This window comes from Mytilus californianus, unplaced genomic scaffold (assembly GCF_021869535.1).
Source record: "Mytilus californianus isolate M0D057914Y unplaced genomic scaffold, xbMytCali1.0.p SCAF_5, whole genome shotgun sequence".
Classification (NCBI taxonomy): domain Eukaryota; kingdom Metazoa; phylum Mollusca; class Bivalvia; order Mytilida; family Mytilidae; genus Mytilus; species Mytilus californianus.
This window is the reverse complement of record NW_026262701.1, coordinates 88,582,660-88,598,294: the sequence shown is the minus strand read 5'-3', so window position 1 is coordinate 88,598,294 and position 15,635 is coordinate 88,582,660. Positions and strand designations below refer to the sequence as shown.

The 15,635-nt window shown below is 32.2% G+C and overlaps 1 protein-coding gene across 1 annotated transcript in view; it reads right to left on the bottom strand.

Annotated features, from left to right (window-relative positions):
* Positions 1-2,414: 2,414 nt before the first annotated feature.
* The window catches only part of LOC127701675 (uncharacterized), a 150,061-nt gene continuing 136,840 nt past the window's right edge, over positions 2,415-15,635 (bottom strand). The window contains exon 9 of the mRNA XM_052205672.1: positions 2,415-2,625. Coding sequence (XP_052061632.1) covers positions 2,431-2,625 — 195 coding nt within the window. The 3' untranslated portion in view covers positions 2,415-2,430. The remainder of the gene's footprint in view (positions 2,626-15,635) is intronic.

The following is a 15,635-nucleotide window of genomic DNA, read 5'->3' as shown; positions in this document are numbered from 1 at the left end:
TCTCGTTTTTTATATAGATTAGACCGTTGGTTTTCCCGTTTGAATGGTTTTACACTAGTTATTTTTTGGGGCCCTTTATAGCTTACTGTTCGGTGTGAGCCAAGGCTCCGTGTTGAAGACCGTACTGTGACCTATAATGGTTTACTTTTATAAATTTTGACTTGGATGGAGAGTTGTCTCATTGGCACTCATACCACATCTTCTTATATCTATCTAGGTTTATACGGCCTAGGGTTTATGAGTTACAAAAACATAAAGACAACTTTAATTGGTAAAGGTAGATAACTCCTATAAGATTTCACCGGATCACTTCCATCCAAATGAGCCAAAAATTCCTGAGGAGGTAACGAACAAATAAGAAAAAGAATTTCGTCGTTATCTTTTTTGGTAACGGAGGAGATACAATAACAAGAAAAGCAGTGTTTGGGGATATTACTCTTACATTAAAAAGTCTTTTGCTAAACATTGTGATTTTTAAAAGCGCAATACATGTTCGATATGATATACAAAAAGTCTAAGCAACATCTTGCAAAACCACTTTAAAAAAAATAATAATCAGAACAAAATCAAAAGGTCTTTTCACAGAAAAGTGGAAAGACCTAATAATCCAATACTAATTTCTGCATAGCAGGTCTACCATAACGATAGAAAGAAATTTCAACTGTAACTGGAAATATGCTTTTTAGACAGGAATAGAAGTTCTGTTTGCTAGAGTTTAACTATGGACCCTCAAACAATTGTTCAAAGATTCTTGAATATGAAAAGACTACAGTTCTGTAAAATTATGTTTAAATCAGATATTTGGTTAAAAGTCCACATTCCGACCAGGTGTGGCTGCATATTTATACAACCCATGATCAAATCGATGCCCCTCTCGAATTATCATATTTCGCTACCCAAACGTCTAGAGTCCTTTTTATGCAGAATAAAAAGATGAATTAACTTAATATTCATATGCTGGAACATTTTTATTTTTACTTTAGTAAACCCTGTAATTTATGGTAAGGGTACGGTGCAATATCTGTGTTGCTCTTTCTATCTAAACATTATTATTGAAAAAAGAGCGCTTTTGGTAAGCCACACACTCTAACCAATTAGTTCTTAAATTGTGATTAAATATTTGACACAGCATATGTTTCTGACATAGAATGAATGGGGTCTAAGAACTTGTAAAACATGGTTAGATTCAGCATATAAAGAACCCCAAGAATTCAATTTTTGATGAAATCAAACAACTAGAGGCTCTAATATGTCATTTATCAATAATACAATGTATTTTAAAAATCTTTTTAAAAATTAGTTGTTTCCCTTCGTACAGAAATGGATTAATTCATCAAAAATTTAATTCCTGGAAAAGGGCAATAACTGACTAACGAGAAAAGCTAAAATCGTGAAAATTGAACTTGACCTTCATTTAGTCACAGGAAACAACATATCTAAATTCTTCAAAGCGTTTTCATGTAAATGAACGGACACTGTTTGGCAGCCGCCCGCCCGACTGTCCGCCCGACCGCCGTAAATCGCCAAATCAATAACCAATTTTTACTTCGAAAATCCGGTTAAAAATGTAATATGATGTTACTATAAATGTAATTCAAATATCGTTGCCATGAAAATATTAAATTACACTACTCATACGTAAACATTTTTGGACAGATGTACCAACTGTAACATAATTATCACAATGGTGATTTTCTATTGAATTTTAACATTTGCACTTAAATGATTCATCTGGCAGTATAATTGTTATGGTTTTGATAGAAATGTTTTAAGTATTTAGCTAAGACCTAACATTTCGGTCTTACGTATAAATCTCATTAATTCTAGAAACATAGAATCTCTGTTTGTTTCCCTTATTCCATTGGTCAAATATAGGCTTTTATCACATATCCATCTTTGCCGTTTGACTCTAATGCTAACTATTCATAAAAAAAACATCTTGGAAATAAAGGCGTGTAAAATTCCTATTGCAGGCATAACAGATGGATACAAATAGTACAACAAAAATGACTAACTTCCAACACATTGGCCTAGGCAAATTATGGTATTGCATTGGGTATAGCCTCTTCGATAACTTACATTGGTTAAAAGAGAACCTTTCTGAGAGGATTGATTGATTGATTGATGGTTTCTTTAGGCAGCAACAGGCTTTATTGGGGCGATTTCTGCAAAGGGTACATGCATACAAAATTTGTAAATTAACTGTCTTGGAAGATAATTATTATATTTTTAAATTATAAAAATCAAAGACTACCATGTGAATAAAACCAAAATAATATATAAATACTTCAATCAAACTATAACTAGTACAAAACATAAAATCAATCTTATCTTAAGTAGCTGTTTTATCAAAAAAGACTAAAGCAAAGAGCAATAATACTATTAATCATTAAATTATATAAAGATATGTTTATAAGCATACATCCACATTTACTGTGCCATTTTGCCATGTTTGATGTTTGTCTCCTCATATTCGCTTTCTGGTGGTGGGAGTGGAGCTTTCTTGGTGTGGTCAACATCAGCATAGATGGTTCTTTCATCATTTCCATGGATTACCTGTTTTTTATTCTTTGTTGCAATTTGGCTAAAGGTTAGGTCTGCATATTCAAGTCCTTGTGCACTTGTCTGCAATACAGAAAAATACAAATATTAGAAATTAATAGATATTAATATATGCAAAACGCATGTGTGATCTGTATTCCAATATTATATAATTATAAACCAAATATTAGCTAAATATCTACAAACAGAAGATTGCAAACAAAGTGGAAAACTGTTATTTTAGAGAGATTTTCATTGTCCAATGCACATAATATGGTCAAAAGTTAATCTCATAGCTTTTCTGTAACTCATGACTATCTTACAATACATTGCGTGAAATCATCACCTACTTCTGGAAATTTCCCATTATGTTTCAGTATGACATAAACCTAGAAAGGCTTCTTACATCATGATTAAAGATGAGATTTGATCCTAATTATTATTGTACTTCTCGAAAAATCGGGAGTAAAGTGATTGGATTTTAATAAAAAAAAATATAATTTAGTTTCAGATAAGTTCATTTTACCCTAATTATTAGTTATTTGCGATTGAAATAGTTTTTTTTTTAAATGGAGAAAAACGATGATAACTTATTGGTGCAATAATTGCCATGCGTAGTATAAGTGACAATAATAGTAAGCCCTGTAGCAGCAAGCTTATATGTGTCAAATTCTTACAATTTGCAGATATCATAGGCAAGCAGATACCACTGACTTTCAGATTTTAATACTCAACACATGCATGCATCTGTATTTGGCAATTTCGATACCAAAATGTTTGGTCAATCTATACAACAATTCATCTCAATTCCAAATTTAAAGATTTAGCTAGAATAATCTCCCTTTGCATATGAAGACAGGTTTCTACTGTACAGTTGTATAAGTCCCAAGTTGCCTTGTTTTAAAAAAAATTTATATGTTTATATTCTTTTAATAAATAATTGTTCAGAAATTAGTTTTTGTATATATCAGTACTCTTCTCATCTTACTTAGATAATAACTAACTAAAACCATGTATTTATTAAGAATTGAAGTTAAGGTTTATGTATATGAGACAGCAACTCAAAGCAAGAATTATACTTTTTAAAAGTAGATTTAGGGTAAATGCTTGCAATACTGCTTTATATGCAGTTTTTATAGTTTAAAATTGGTTGAAATTCTAGAAGGGTCAACACCTTGCAAATTTTGGTTTAGGGAATGACATTGTGTGCTTAATTTTAGCTTTAATTTTTTAGAGCTATATAGTTTGCCTAGAAAAAGTGAAGTCATAAATGATGCTATGATTAACGCAGAAGTGAGTATAAATTAAAGAACAGAGTTCCAATGTCCCCCGCGTTGCACATTATGTATCTTTCCAAGGGCAATAACTAAAAAAAACAAACTATTTCTTTTTTTGTTCTTAAATTTTTTTATAAATATATTAGAGAAATGAAGGCTTGAGAGCAAATGCAATGCAATTTCATATATAATTCATATTTCCAAGGGGCATAACTCTTTTAAAAATATTTGATCTGCACTGATTTTCAAAATTGTCCCAGACATTGCTAAAATAAATCTTTGATAAAAATTTGAACAAGCATTCTGAGAGTATTGCATGGCAATACATAGTCCCCTACCGGTTAGAAATTAATTGTACTGGAACAATATGCTGACTTGATTTATAACTTGTCATGTTGTAAACTATATAACAAGTATCAAGTCAATATCTTCAAGCATGACGAAAAAAAGTGTGGGAAACTGATTATTTGAGTGAACTTTCTATGTCCAAGGACCATAACTCTGCACAAAATCATCAGACCACAACAAAATTCGAACTTGATCTGTAACTTGTCATGATAAAACAATGTTCCAATTATTAAATCAATATCTTCAAGCATGACGAATAAAAGTGCAGAAAACTGAATATTTGAGTGAAGTTTCAAAGTCGAAGAACCATAACTCTGCACATAATTATCAGACCCTGAACAAAATTTGAACTTGATCTGTAACTTGTCATGATAAAACTATATACCAAATATTTAATCAATATCTTCAAGGACGAAGAAAAAAAGTGTGGAAAACTGATTTGCCGGACTGACGGATGGACAGACGGAAGTACGGACAGACAGACGGACAGAGTGCAAACCTAAAGTCCCTTTCGACTTCGTCGGTAGGGGACTAAAAAAATATGACAAAAAATGTACACTTGAGAGTGCTTACAATGCAAATTTCCATATAATTAATATTTCCAAGGGGCGCAACCCTTTTTTAACTAATTGATCGGCACTGATTTTCAAACTGGTCCGAGACATTGGTGATATAAACCTGTGATATAAGTTTTATAAAAATCTGGCAAGAATTGTACACATGATCCGCTAACAATGCGATTTTCCATATAATTAATGTTTCCAAGGGGCATAACACTTTTAAATAAACAGCTGCGCCATGAGCGCATGAGACGCCCGTCGTATTGTTTGTGAATTTTTATGCAATAATCATAAATAGTTTCTGACAAACGGTGCGACATGCAAAAAACCCCCTTTTTTATAAACAAGAGTGCTTGTAGTTTAAGAAAAACAGACTGAAACACATAAACTTAACACTGAGCAATGAACCGTGAAAATGAGGTCAAGGTCAAATAAAACCTGCGAGATTGACATGTGCATCATAGAATATTTCCATACACCAAATATAGTTGTATTATGACTTATTGCATGTAGTATAAGAAAAAAGACCAAAACTCAAAAACTTAACTTTGACCACTGAACCATGAAAATGAGGTCAAAGTCAGATGACACCTGCCAGTTGGACATGTACACCTTACAATCATTCCATACACCAAATATAGTAGACCTATTGCATAAAGTATAAGAAAAACGGACCAAAACACAAAAACTTAACTATAACCACTGAACCATGAAAATGAGGTCAAGGTCAGATGACACCTGCCAGCTGGACATGTACACCTCACAATCCTTCCATACACCAAATATACTAGACCTATTGCTTAACGTATCTGAGATATGGACTTGACCACCAAAACTTAACCTTGTTCACTGATCTATGAAATGAGGTCGAGGTCAAGTGAAAACTGTCTGATGGGCATGAGGACCTTGATAGGTACGCACATACCAAATATAGTTATCCTATTACTCATAATAAGAGAGAAATTAACATTACAAAAAATCACTTTTTTTTCAAGTAGTCACTGAACCATGAAAACGAGGTCAAGGACAATGGACATGTGACATACGGAAACTTCGTAACATAAGGCATCTATATACAAAGCATCCAGGTCTTCCACCTTCTAAAATATAAAGCTTTTAAGAAGTTAGCTAACGCCGCCGTAGCCGCCGCCGGATCACTATCCCTATGTCGAGCTTTCTGCGACTTTTTTCTGCGACAAAAGTCGCAGGCTAGACAAAAACTCAATATCTCTAAAATAAAAATTTGAATCAAAACCAAAAAGTATACAGATCTTTAGATTATTATAACTAAGAAGTGTGTTAAATTTTAAGCAATAATCATAAATCGTTTTTGAGATACGGCGCGACATGTGAAAACCCCCCTTTTCTAAAAAAAAAATCAATATCTCTAAAAAAAAAATTTGAATCAAAACCAAAAAGTATACAGGTCTTTAGATTAATATAACTAAGAAGTGTGTAAAATTTTAAGCAATACTCATAAATCGTTTTTGAGATACGGCGCGACATGTGAAAAATCCCTCCCCCTTTTTTTACAAAACACCCCATTACTCAAAAATAAAATTTTGAATCATCACCAAAAAGTATACAGATCTTAAGATTAACATAACTTAGAAGTGTTTAAAGTTTTAAGCAATAATCATAAATTGTTTTTGAGATAAGGCGCGACATGTGAAAAAAAAACACACCTGTTTTAGTTACTAAGTCCCGTAACTCAAAAAGTTTTAATCTTATTTTCACCAAAAAGTATACAGATCGTTTGACCATCATAAGAAACAGCTCTTTTGTTTCAGAAAAAGGGTGAAGGTTTGGTACCATTAAAACATTAAAAACGCTGATTTGTTTGCACCTGTCCTAAGTCAGGAATCTGATGTTCAGTAGTTGTCGTTTGTTGATGTGGTTCATAAGTGTTTCTCGTTTCTCGTTTTTTTATATAGATTAGACCGTTGGTTTTCCCGTTTGAATGGTTTTACACTAGTAATTTTTGGGGCCCTTTATAGCTTACTGTTCGGTATGAGCCAAGGCTCCGTGTTGAAGACCGTACTGTGACCTATAATGGTTTACTTTTATAAATTTTGACTTGGATGGAGATTTGTCTCATTGGCACTCATACCACATCTTCTTATATCTATGTTCATTTTCATGAAATTTGGATAAGTCGTTCTCAAGTTACGGTGCGCATGTTTACGCCGGACAGACAGACTGACAGATGGACAGACGGACAGACGACATTTGTATACCATAATACGTCCCGTCAGAATTTTCGAACTTGTCCGAGCCATTGCTGATATAAACCTATGATATAAGTTTCATAAAAAAGAAATCAATCAGTTATCATTTTAGTCAGTTACATTAGTTAATCTAATTTTTGGATAATGTACAGCTTTTGATAAATATAAATAGATAGATATAAACGCAAAATAAATGCTGAAGTAAACAATCATTCTGAGAGTATTGCATGGCAATACATAGTCCCCTACCGGGTAAAAATTCATTTTACTGGAACAAAATGCTAACTTGTTCTATAACTTGTCATGGTGTAAAACAAAAAGAAAATATCAAGTCAATATCTTCAAGCATGACTAAAAACAGTGTGGAAAACTGAATATATGAGTGAATTTTTTCAAGTCCAAGGACCATAACTCTGCACAAAATTTTCAGACCGAAACAAAAATTTGAACTTGATCTGTAATTTGCCATGATAAAACTATATACCAATTGTCAATCAATATCTTCAAGCATGATGAAAAAAAACTGTGGAAAACCTATAACACTCTAACATTAGATATGATTAATAGTTCTCTAAAATTAGATATGATGTAATACAATGTATATCTATTTTCAAATTACAATCAAATATAATTAATAGTTCCAAATATTTTTTCTTTCATTTGTCACAAACTAATATAGATTTGTAACTTATCTATAAAATATCAATAACTTTTATCTACACAATGTAATGTAATGAAATATATACCTTAATAAAAATAGATTATTATCTAATTAAAGGATTTCACTTAAAAAAAAAAATATATATATATATATATATATATACATGTAGCATTCAGAAAGTTAGTTTATACAAAATAACATATTAACCTGCCACAAAATTCCTCAAACAATTTACCAAAGAATGTCTTTAAAAAAATGAGTTATCTCCCTTTGTACAGATATATGGTTTAACATCGTACTCTAACATTAGTTATGGAGTTTTTTTATGGACCATAACTCTGGACTAAATCATCAGACCGGAACAAAATTCGAACTTGATCTATAACTTGTCATGATAAAACTATATACCAAATATCAAATCAATATCTTCAATAACGAAGAAAAAAAGTGTGGAAAACTGAGTTGCCGAACGGACGGATCGGCAGACGGACAGAGTGCAAACCTAAAGTCCCCTTCGTCGGTAGGGGACTAATAATTGTATTTATATCAGTAGTGAATTACATAATCCTGTATATATAGTAGAGTATAAGAGATATAATTCTTAATAAATATTTTGTTGAGTATGAATTATACAGTAAAGGGGAAATAACGAAATGAATATTTAATCTTATTTCCCTTTTAAACATGTATTCCTTTGCTAGATTTATCTATAAGTATTACATGCCATACTGTAAATTACTTTATATATACATTCATTTTCGAATGAAGAAAATAATAAGCGACTTCTTATGTTTGTATGTGTGAATGTTTATGTATGTCAAATTTGTTACAATTGTATATATTTTTGTACTTATGAACTTGCTTATATGTGTTATAAAACATCATGTCATCTATAATCTTGGATAATAGTGTAAAGATATTAATAATGAATGTAAGGGGTCTTTTCTCAAATCCAAAAAAGGGGGCAGATGTATTTGATTAGGCTAGGAGTAAGAATACTTCAATAGTGTGTTTCCAGGAAACTCATAGTAATACAGAAATTGAAAAATACTGACAGGATGAATGGGGAAATAAATGGGGTTTTTTTCAGTCATAAAGACAGTTAAAGTGCAGGTGTCTTTGTTATTTTTAAAAAGAGGCTGGATTTGGTGGTATATAATTCTGTTATTGACGATCGTGGTCGTTACATTATTTTAGATTTATCAATTTTTTCACAAAGGTTCAGTTTTGCCTGTTTGTATGGTTATAATACAGATGAACCTTTATTCTTTGATTCAATAATACATAACATTTTACCCTTTAAAAACACATGTGTGTTTATATGTGGTGACTGGAATGTTGTATTAGATAAATTAAGGGATACATATAATATCAAACATATTAGAAACCTTAACTCCCGTAAAAAAATGATGAAATCATTGAAGTTTTTGAACTACTTGATCCTTGGCGTACATGCTATCTAGAAGATAGGAAATACACATGGCGTCAGTCCTCACCCATAAAGCAAAGTCGTCTTGATTATTTTTTAATTTCAGAAGACCTTTTTTTCATTAATGAAAAAAACTAAAATTATACCAGGTTATAGAACTGACCGCTCAGCAATTCTTTTCACCTTCTCAACTTGATTAGAGAAACGGGACAAAAGTCACTGGAAATTTAACTCTCAGTTACTTCATTTGTACTTAGAGATGCAGATTATATACAAAGGGTTAAATCATGCATTAAGGATACTACTTTGAAATATCATCCGTCAGGTGATGTGGAAGATATTCTTTCTGTGGAGTTGTCATGCAATGATCAAACATTTAAAATTTTCGACAAGAGAAGGTTGAAGATTTCCTGCTTAGATCCCGTGCTAACTGGCATGAGAATGGTGAAAAGTGTTCAAATTGTTTTTGTAAATTAGAAAAAAAAAATTCTTAAAGTAAACAATAACAGAACTAATAGATGAAAAATGTCAACATATATCAGAACTATCGAAAATCCTGATGGAACAACAAAATTTTTATAAAAATTTGTACTTGAGCAGAAAATTTGATTGTGATTATACATCATTCTTTAATCATAGCATTAAGCTGACAGAAGAACCTAGATGCTCTCAAGAGCATGTGTCGCTCACCTGTATCTGCTGTGTTTTTGGAAATCATGTAAAATAAGTTTAAAATCATAATAAATAGTATTAGATACCCTAATAATGATTGAGGCCAAGTTTGATTTAATTTGGCTCAGTAGTTAAATTAAAAGCAGGTCATCCTATTTTAGTCTTACAATAGTTACTGAAGACCCCTTATCATTATTTAAATTAGTTTTCAAGTTTTGACCATTTGAAATTGGTTTTTTTTTACAATTTTCTCTTAGACTTCTATAGTAAACCCCTATGTTTTATTTTTAGCCATGGCGGCCATGTTGTTTGGATGACAGGGTCATCGGATATATTTTTTCAATCAAGATAACCTATTGAAAATTGTGGCTAAGTTTAATTCTATTTGGCCCAGTAGATTAAGTTGAGAAGATTTTTGTAAAAGATTGCAAAAATTTACAAAAAATTGACTATAAAGGGCTATAACTCCTTAAGGGGTCAATTGACAATTTTGGTCATATTGACTGATTTGTAGATCGTACTTTTCTGAACATTTTTGCTGTTTACAGTTTATCTCTATCTATAATAATATTTATGATAACCAAAAACTGCAAAATTTCCTTAAAATTACCAATTCAGGGGCAGCAACCCAACAACGGGTTGTCTGATTCATCTGAAAATTTCAGGGCAGATAGATCTAAACCTGATGAACATTTTTACACAAACAGATTTGCTCTATATTCTTTAGTTTCAGAGATATAAGAAAAAAATACATTTTATGGTCTATTTTAAGCCATGTCGGCCATTTTGGTTAGCAGGCAGGGCCATCAGACACACTTTTTAAACAAGATACCCTAATGATGATTGTGGCCAAGTTTGGTTAAATTTGGCCCAGTAGTTTCAGAGGAGAATATTTTTGTAAAATTTAATTGATGACGGACGACGAACGCCAAGTGATGAGAAAAGCTCAATTGGCACATTGGGATAGGTGAGCTAAAAAGAGACTTTTGTGAGAGATTCACTTGTAAAGAATGTGCTGATTCGTTAAAATTTAAAAATTAAAAATCATTAAAACGGTATAACTCCAGGTTCTGATTGGTACACTAGGTTTTTATAAAAAAAATTGGAAAGATACTGGTCCTTTTGTTTTTCGGCCTCTTCATTTTGGATACGAGGGTGGAAAATTTTCTGATTTTCAGTATCAAAGTGTAATAACTTGCATTCCTAAAGACGTAAAAGACAAACAGTATATATTTAACTGGCGTCCTATAAGTCGTTTGAATATTGATATGAAAATAGCTTCTGCTGTTATAGCTAATAGACTTAAACCAGTTTTACCATTTATCATAACTGATACACAAAAAGGTTTCATCAAAGATAGATTTATGGATAAGAAAACACGTCTTTTTCTAGTATATGATTCAATGCACTACCTTGAGGAAAATAATAAGACAGGTCTTTTATTACTTTTGAAAATGTGTTTGATTCCTTAGAATGGTCATTTTTTTTAAATTCTGTAAAAAACTTTAATTTTGGGCTTTCCATTTGTAAATGGTTTGTAACTTAATACTTAGGGGCATCAAATTGTGTTATAAATAATTAATGGAGTCATGTCTAAGTTTTTCTACGCCCGTCAATTTTTGACGGGACGTATTATGGTTTACAAATGTCCGGTGTCCGTCCGTCTGTCTGTCCGTCTGTCTTTCTGTCTGTCCGTCTGTCTGTCCAGCGTAAACATGTTGCACCGTAACTTGAGAATGACTTATCCAATTTCATGAAACTTAACATAGTTGTTTCTTATGATGGTCAAACGATCTGTATACTTTTTGGTGAAAATAAGATTAAAACTTTTTGAGTTACGGGACTTAGTAACTAAAACAGGTGTGTTTTTTTTCACATGTCGCGCCGTATCTCAAAAACAATTTATGATTATTGCTTAAAACTTTAAACACTTCTAAGTTATATTAATCTTAAGATCTGTATACTTTTTGGTGATGATTCAAAATTTTATTTTAGAGATATTGAGTATTTTGTTAAAAAAGGGGGAGGGGTTTTTCACATGTCGCGCCGTATCTCAAAAACAGTTTATGATTATTGCTTAAAACTTTACACACTTCTTAGTTATATTAACCTTAAGATCTGTATACTTTTTGGTGATAATTCAAATTTTATTTTTCAGTTATTGAGTATTTTGTAAAAAAAAGGGGGAGGGGTTTTTCACATGTCGCGCCGTATCTCAAAAACGATTTATGATTATTGCTTAAAATTTTACACACTTCTTAGTTATATTAATCTAAAGATCTGTATATTTTTTGGTTTTGATTCAAAATTTTATTTTTGAGATATTGATTTTTTTTTTTAAAGGGGGGTTTTCACATGTCGCGCCGTATCTCAAAAACAGTTTATGATTATTGCTAAAAACTTTACACACTTCTTAGTTATATTAACCTTAAGATCTGTATACTTTTTGGTGATGATTCAAAATTTATTTTTGAGTTATTGAGTATTTTGTAAAAAAAAGGGGGAGGGGTTTTTCACATGTCGCGCCGTATCTCAAAAACGATTTATGATTATTGCTTAAAATTTTACACACTTCTTAGTTATATTAATCTAAAGATCTGTATACTTTTTGGTTTTGATCCAAAATTTTATTTTAGAGATATTGAGTTTTTTGCAAAAAAAAAGGGGGGGTTTTCGCATGTCACGCCGTATGTCAGAAACAGTTTATGCTTATTGCATAAAAATTCACAAACAAGACGACGGGCGTATCCTGCGCTCATGGCGCAGCTGTTTATTTCATTTGGAAAGAGGTTGCAGACAAGGAGATCCTCTTTCTCTTTTTTTATTTACAATTGGCGTTGAATTACTATCTTTGAAATTAAAAGGTTATCCTAATATAAGGGAATCACTGTCAATGATAATGGATCACTTTTAAGCCAGTATGCAGATGACACATTCCTTGAGTTAGATGGAAGGGAAATATCGTTGAGGGCAACACTTTCATGATTTGAATCTTTTTATAAAATTTCAGGTTAAAAAATAAATGCTTCAAAGACAAATACACTATGGGTTGGAAGCAAAAGTATTCAGATCGTTTTTTATATCCAGACTTACAACTTCCTTGGTCAAATTCAAATTTTAAACTTTTGGGGATTGAATTTTCTATAGATTTGAACTGTATCAAAGAAATAAATTTTGCCAAGAAGATAAAAGAGGTCTCTGCATTTCTGAACAGCTGGCAACATCGTAAACTCACATTATTGGGGAAAATCGCAGTAATAAAATCACTTGCTCTTTCAATATGGGTACACTTAATGACTGCATTGCCAAACCTATCACACTCCATGTTAACAAAACTCACTTCATTATTTTATGATTTTATATGGAATGGAAAACCAGACAGAATTAAGTGTAACAAACTTATTGGTGATATTTCACAAGGTACACGTAATATGGTACATCTTCATTCCTTTAACATCTATTTGAAAATCAATTGGATAAAAAGAATGCTGTCAAACCCTGATAGTGGCTGGCAGCAGTTTTTACTGGCATACCTTATACAGTATGGGGGGAAAGGGTTTTACATCTACAGAAAGAAAAGCTGATTGAGATTTCTAAAAGAGGTAAAAAATCTTTCTGAAAGGATGTTTCACTCTGCTTTTCTATTGGAAAACCTAATATTGAGATTTCTGTCAGTGACATTTTATCCTTAGATACTTTGAACTTTTCTTCTATGGATGATTTTCAATATCATATCCAATGCAAACAAGGAGGTGTGCAGCCAGTAACCTTATTAATCATGAAAATATGAATTTTTATAAATTTGAGCAATTTCAAGAAAAAGTAAAAATCAACAATTTTATCAAATATTATGGTCTGATTTCAAAAATCAATAACACTATGAAAAATGCCTTAAAGAGAACTGTTTAAATCAAGATTTGGATAAGTCTACACTGGAGATACTTTCTCAAAGAGAATTATGTGTAATGCGAAAGCCACATTTGTATATAAAAATTTAGTAAACAAATATTTGCATATATCATAGCAAATAATACCTTTTTGTGCAAAATTAAATTAAAAGATACCAAACAAGAAATGATTGTAACAGGATGCTGTTACGAAGTCTCCCAAACGAAGCTCCCATAATTCGTAATTCCCAGGGTCGCCTGACATTGGGCAAAGTCCAGTGAAAATTGGTTTGGTCCAGTAAAGTTATATGCATTAGTGATGCCTGGGGACTAACCCTGTATATCATTCAAATCATCTTGGCATGACAAACCAGAATATATATGGTTTAGGGGTGGGGATCTCGACCATTTACAAGATATTACAACTTTCTCAAATGGAAGGGGGTCGGGATTACCCCTGGGGACTAACCCTGTATATCATTCAAACCATCTTAGCATGACAAACCAGAATATATATGGTTTATGGGTGGGGATCTTGACCACTTACAAGATATGAGAACTTTCTTAAATGGCATGGGGTGGGGGTGACCCCTGGGGACTAACCCTGTATTTCATTTCATGTGCTTTATCATGACAAACCAGAATATATATGGTTTAGGGGTGGGGATCTCGACCATTTACAAGATATTAGAACTTTCTCAAATGGCAGGGGGTCGGGATGACCCCTGGGGACTAACCCTGTATATCATTCAAACCATCTTAGCATGACAAACCAGAATATATATGGTTTAGGGGTGGGGATCTTGACCACTTACAAGATATTAGAACTTTCTTAAATGGCAGGGGTTGGGGATGACCCCTGGGGACTAACCCTGTATTTCATTTCATGTGCTTTATCATGACAAACCAGAATATATATGGTTTAGGGGTGGGGATCTCGACCATTTACAAGATATTAGAACTTTCTCAAATGGCAGGGGGTCAGGATGACCCCTGGGGACTAACCCTGTATATCATTCAAACCATCTTAGCATGACAAACCAGAATATATATGGTTTAGGGGTGGGGATTTCGACCTTTCACAAGATATTAGAACTTTCTCAAATAGCAGGGGGTCGGGATGACCCCTGGGGACTAACCCTGTATATCATTCAAACCATCTTAGCATGACAAACCAGAATATATATGGTTTAGGGGTGGGGATCTTGACCACTTACAAGGTATTAGAACTTTCTTAAATAGCAGGGGGTGGGGATGACCCCTGGGGACTAACCCTGTATTTCATTTAATGGGTTTTATCATTTAGAACATTTTCAATTAAAAAGATTGTGTCTATCACAAACGGTTTTCAATTTATAATCATTTGAAAATTTAAAAAAATAAAATCCCATAGGGTTCTATAGTAAAACCCTCTTTTCTTTTTGCCCCTCAAAGTACCCCTTTATAAACCCCATTGCACAAACAAAACCCTGATTGCACCACTAGACATGTTAGTCTAACATATTGTGAAACCCTAAGTTAATCTGACAAGCGGTTTTGGAGAACGGGTGCGGACAAGTTCAAATTTAAAAGCGGCGGAAGAGGAAGAGGAAGAATAATAATAATAATAATAAGAACTGAGCAAAAACAATAAGTCTTCCCAAACTTCGTTTGGGAGACTTAATTATGTACTTTTTGTAATCTTGGCGAAGAAACCATTTTTTTTGTAAACTTTGTTCTCAACAAAGAGAACGTGTTTCTTGGTTGCAAACATGAAAGTTTATTTTTGAATCTGTTAGTCATAATTACAAAGAATTATATATATAAACGTAAATTAAATGAAACAGAACCAAATGTGTTTGAGTTAAAGAACAGAATCAAGAAATACTAATTTCTTGAATATCATATTGAAAAGAAAAATAATAAAGTCGAAGTTTGTGAAAAATTTTGGTCTCCTTAACCTTTATTATTTAACAAAATATTGTATCATATTATCTATTTTTTAGTTAAGTGAAAACTAAATTGTTAAATATTATGAGCAAAGTTATGCTGG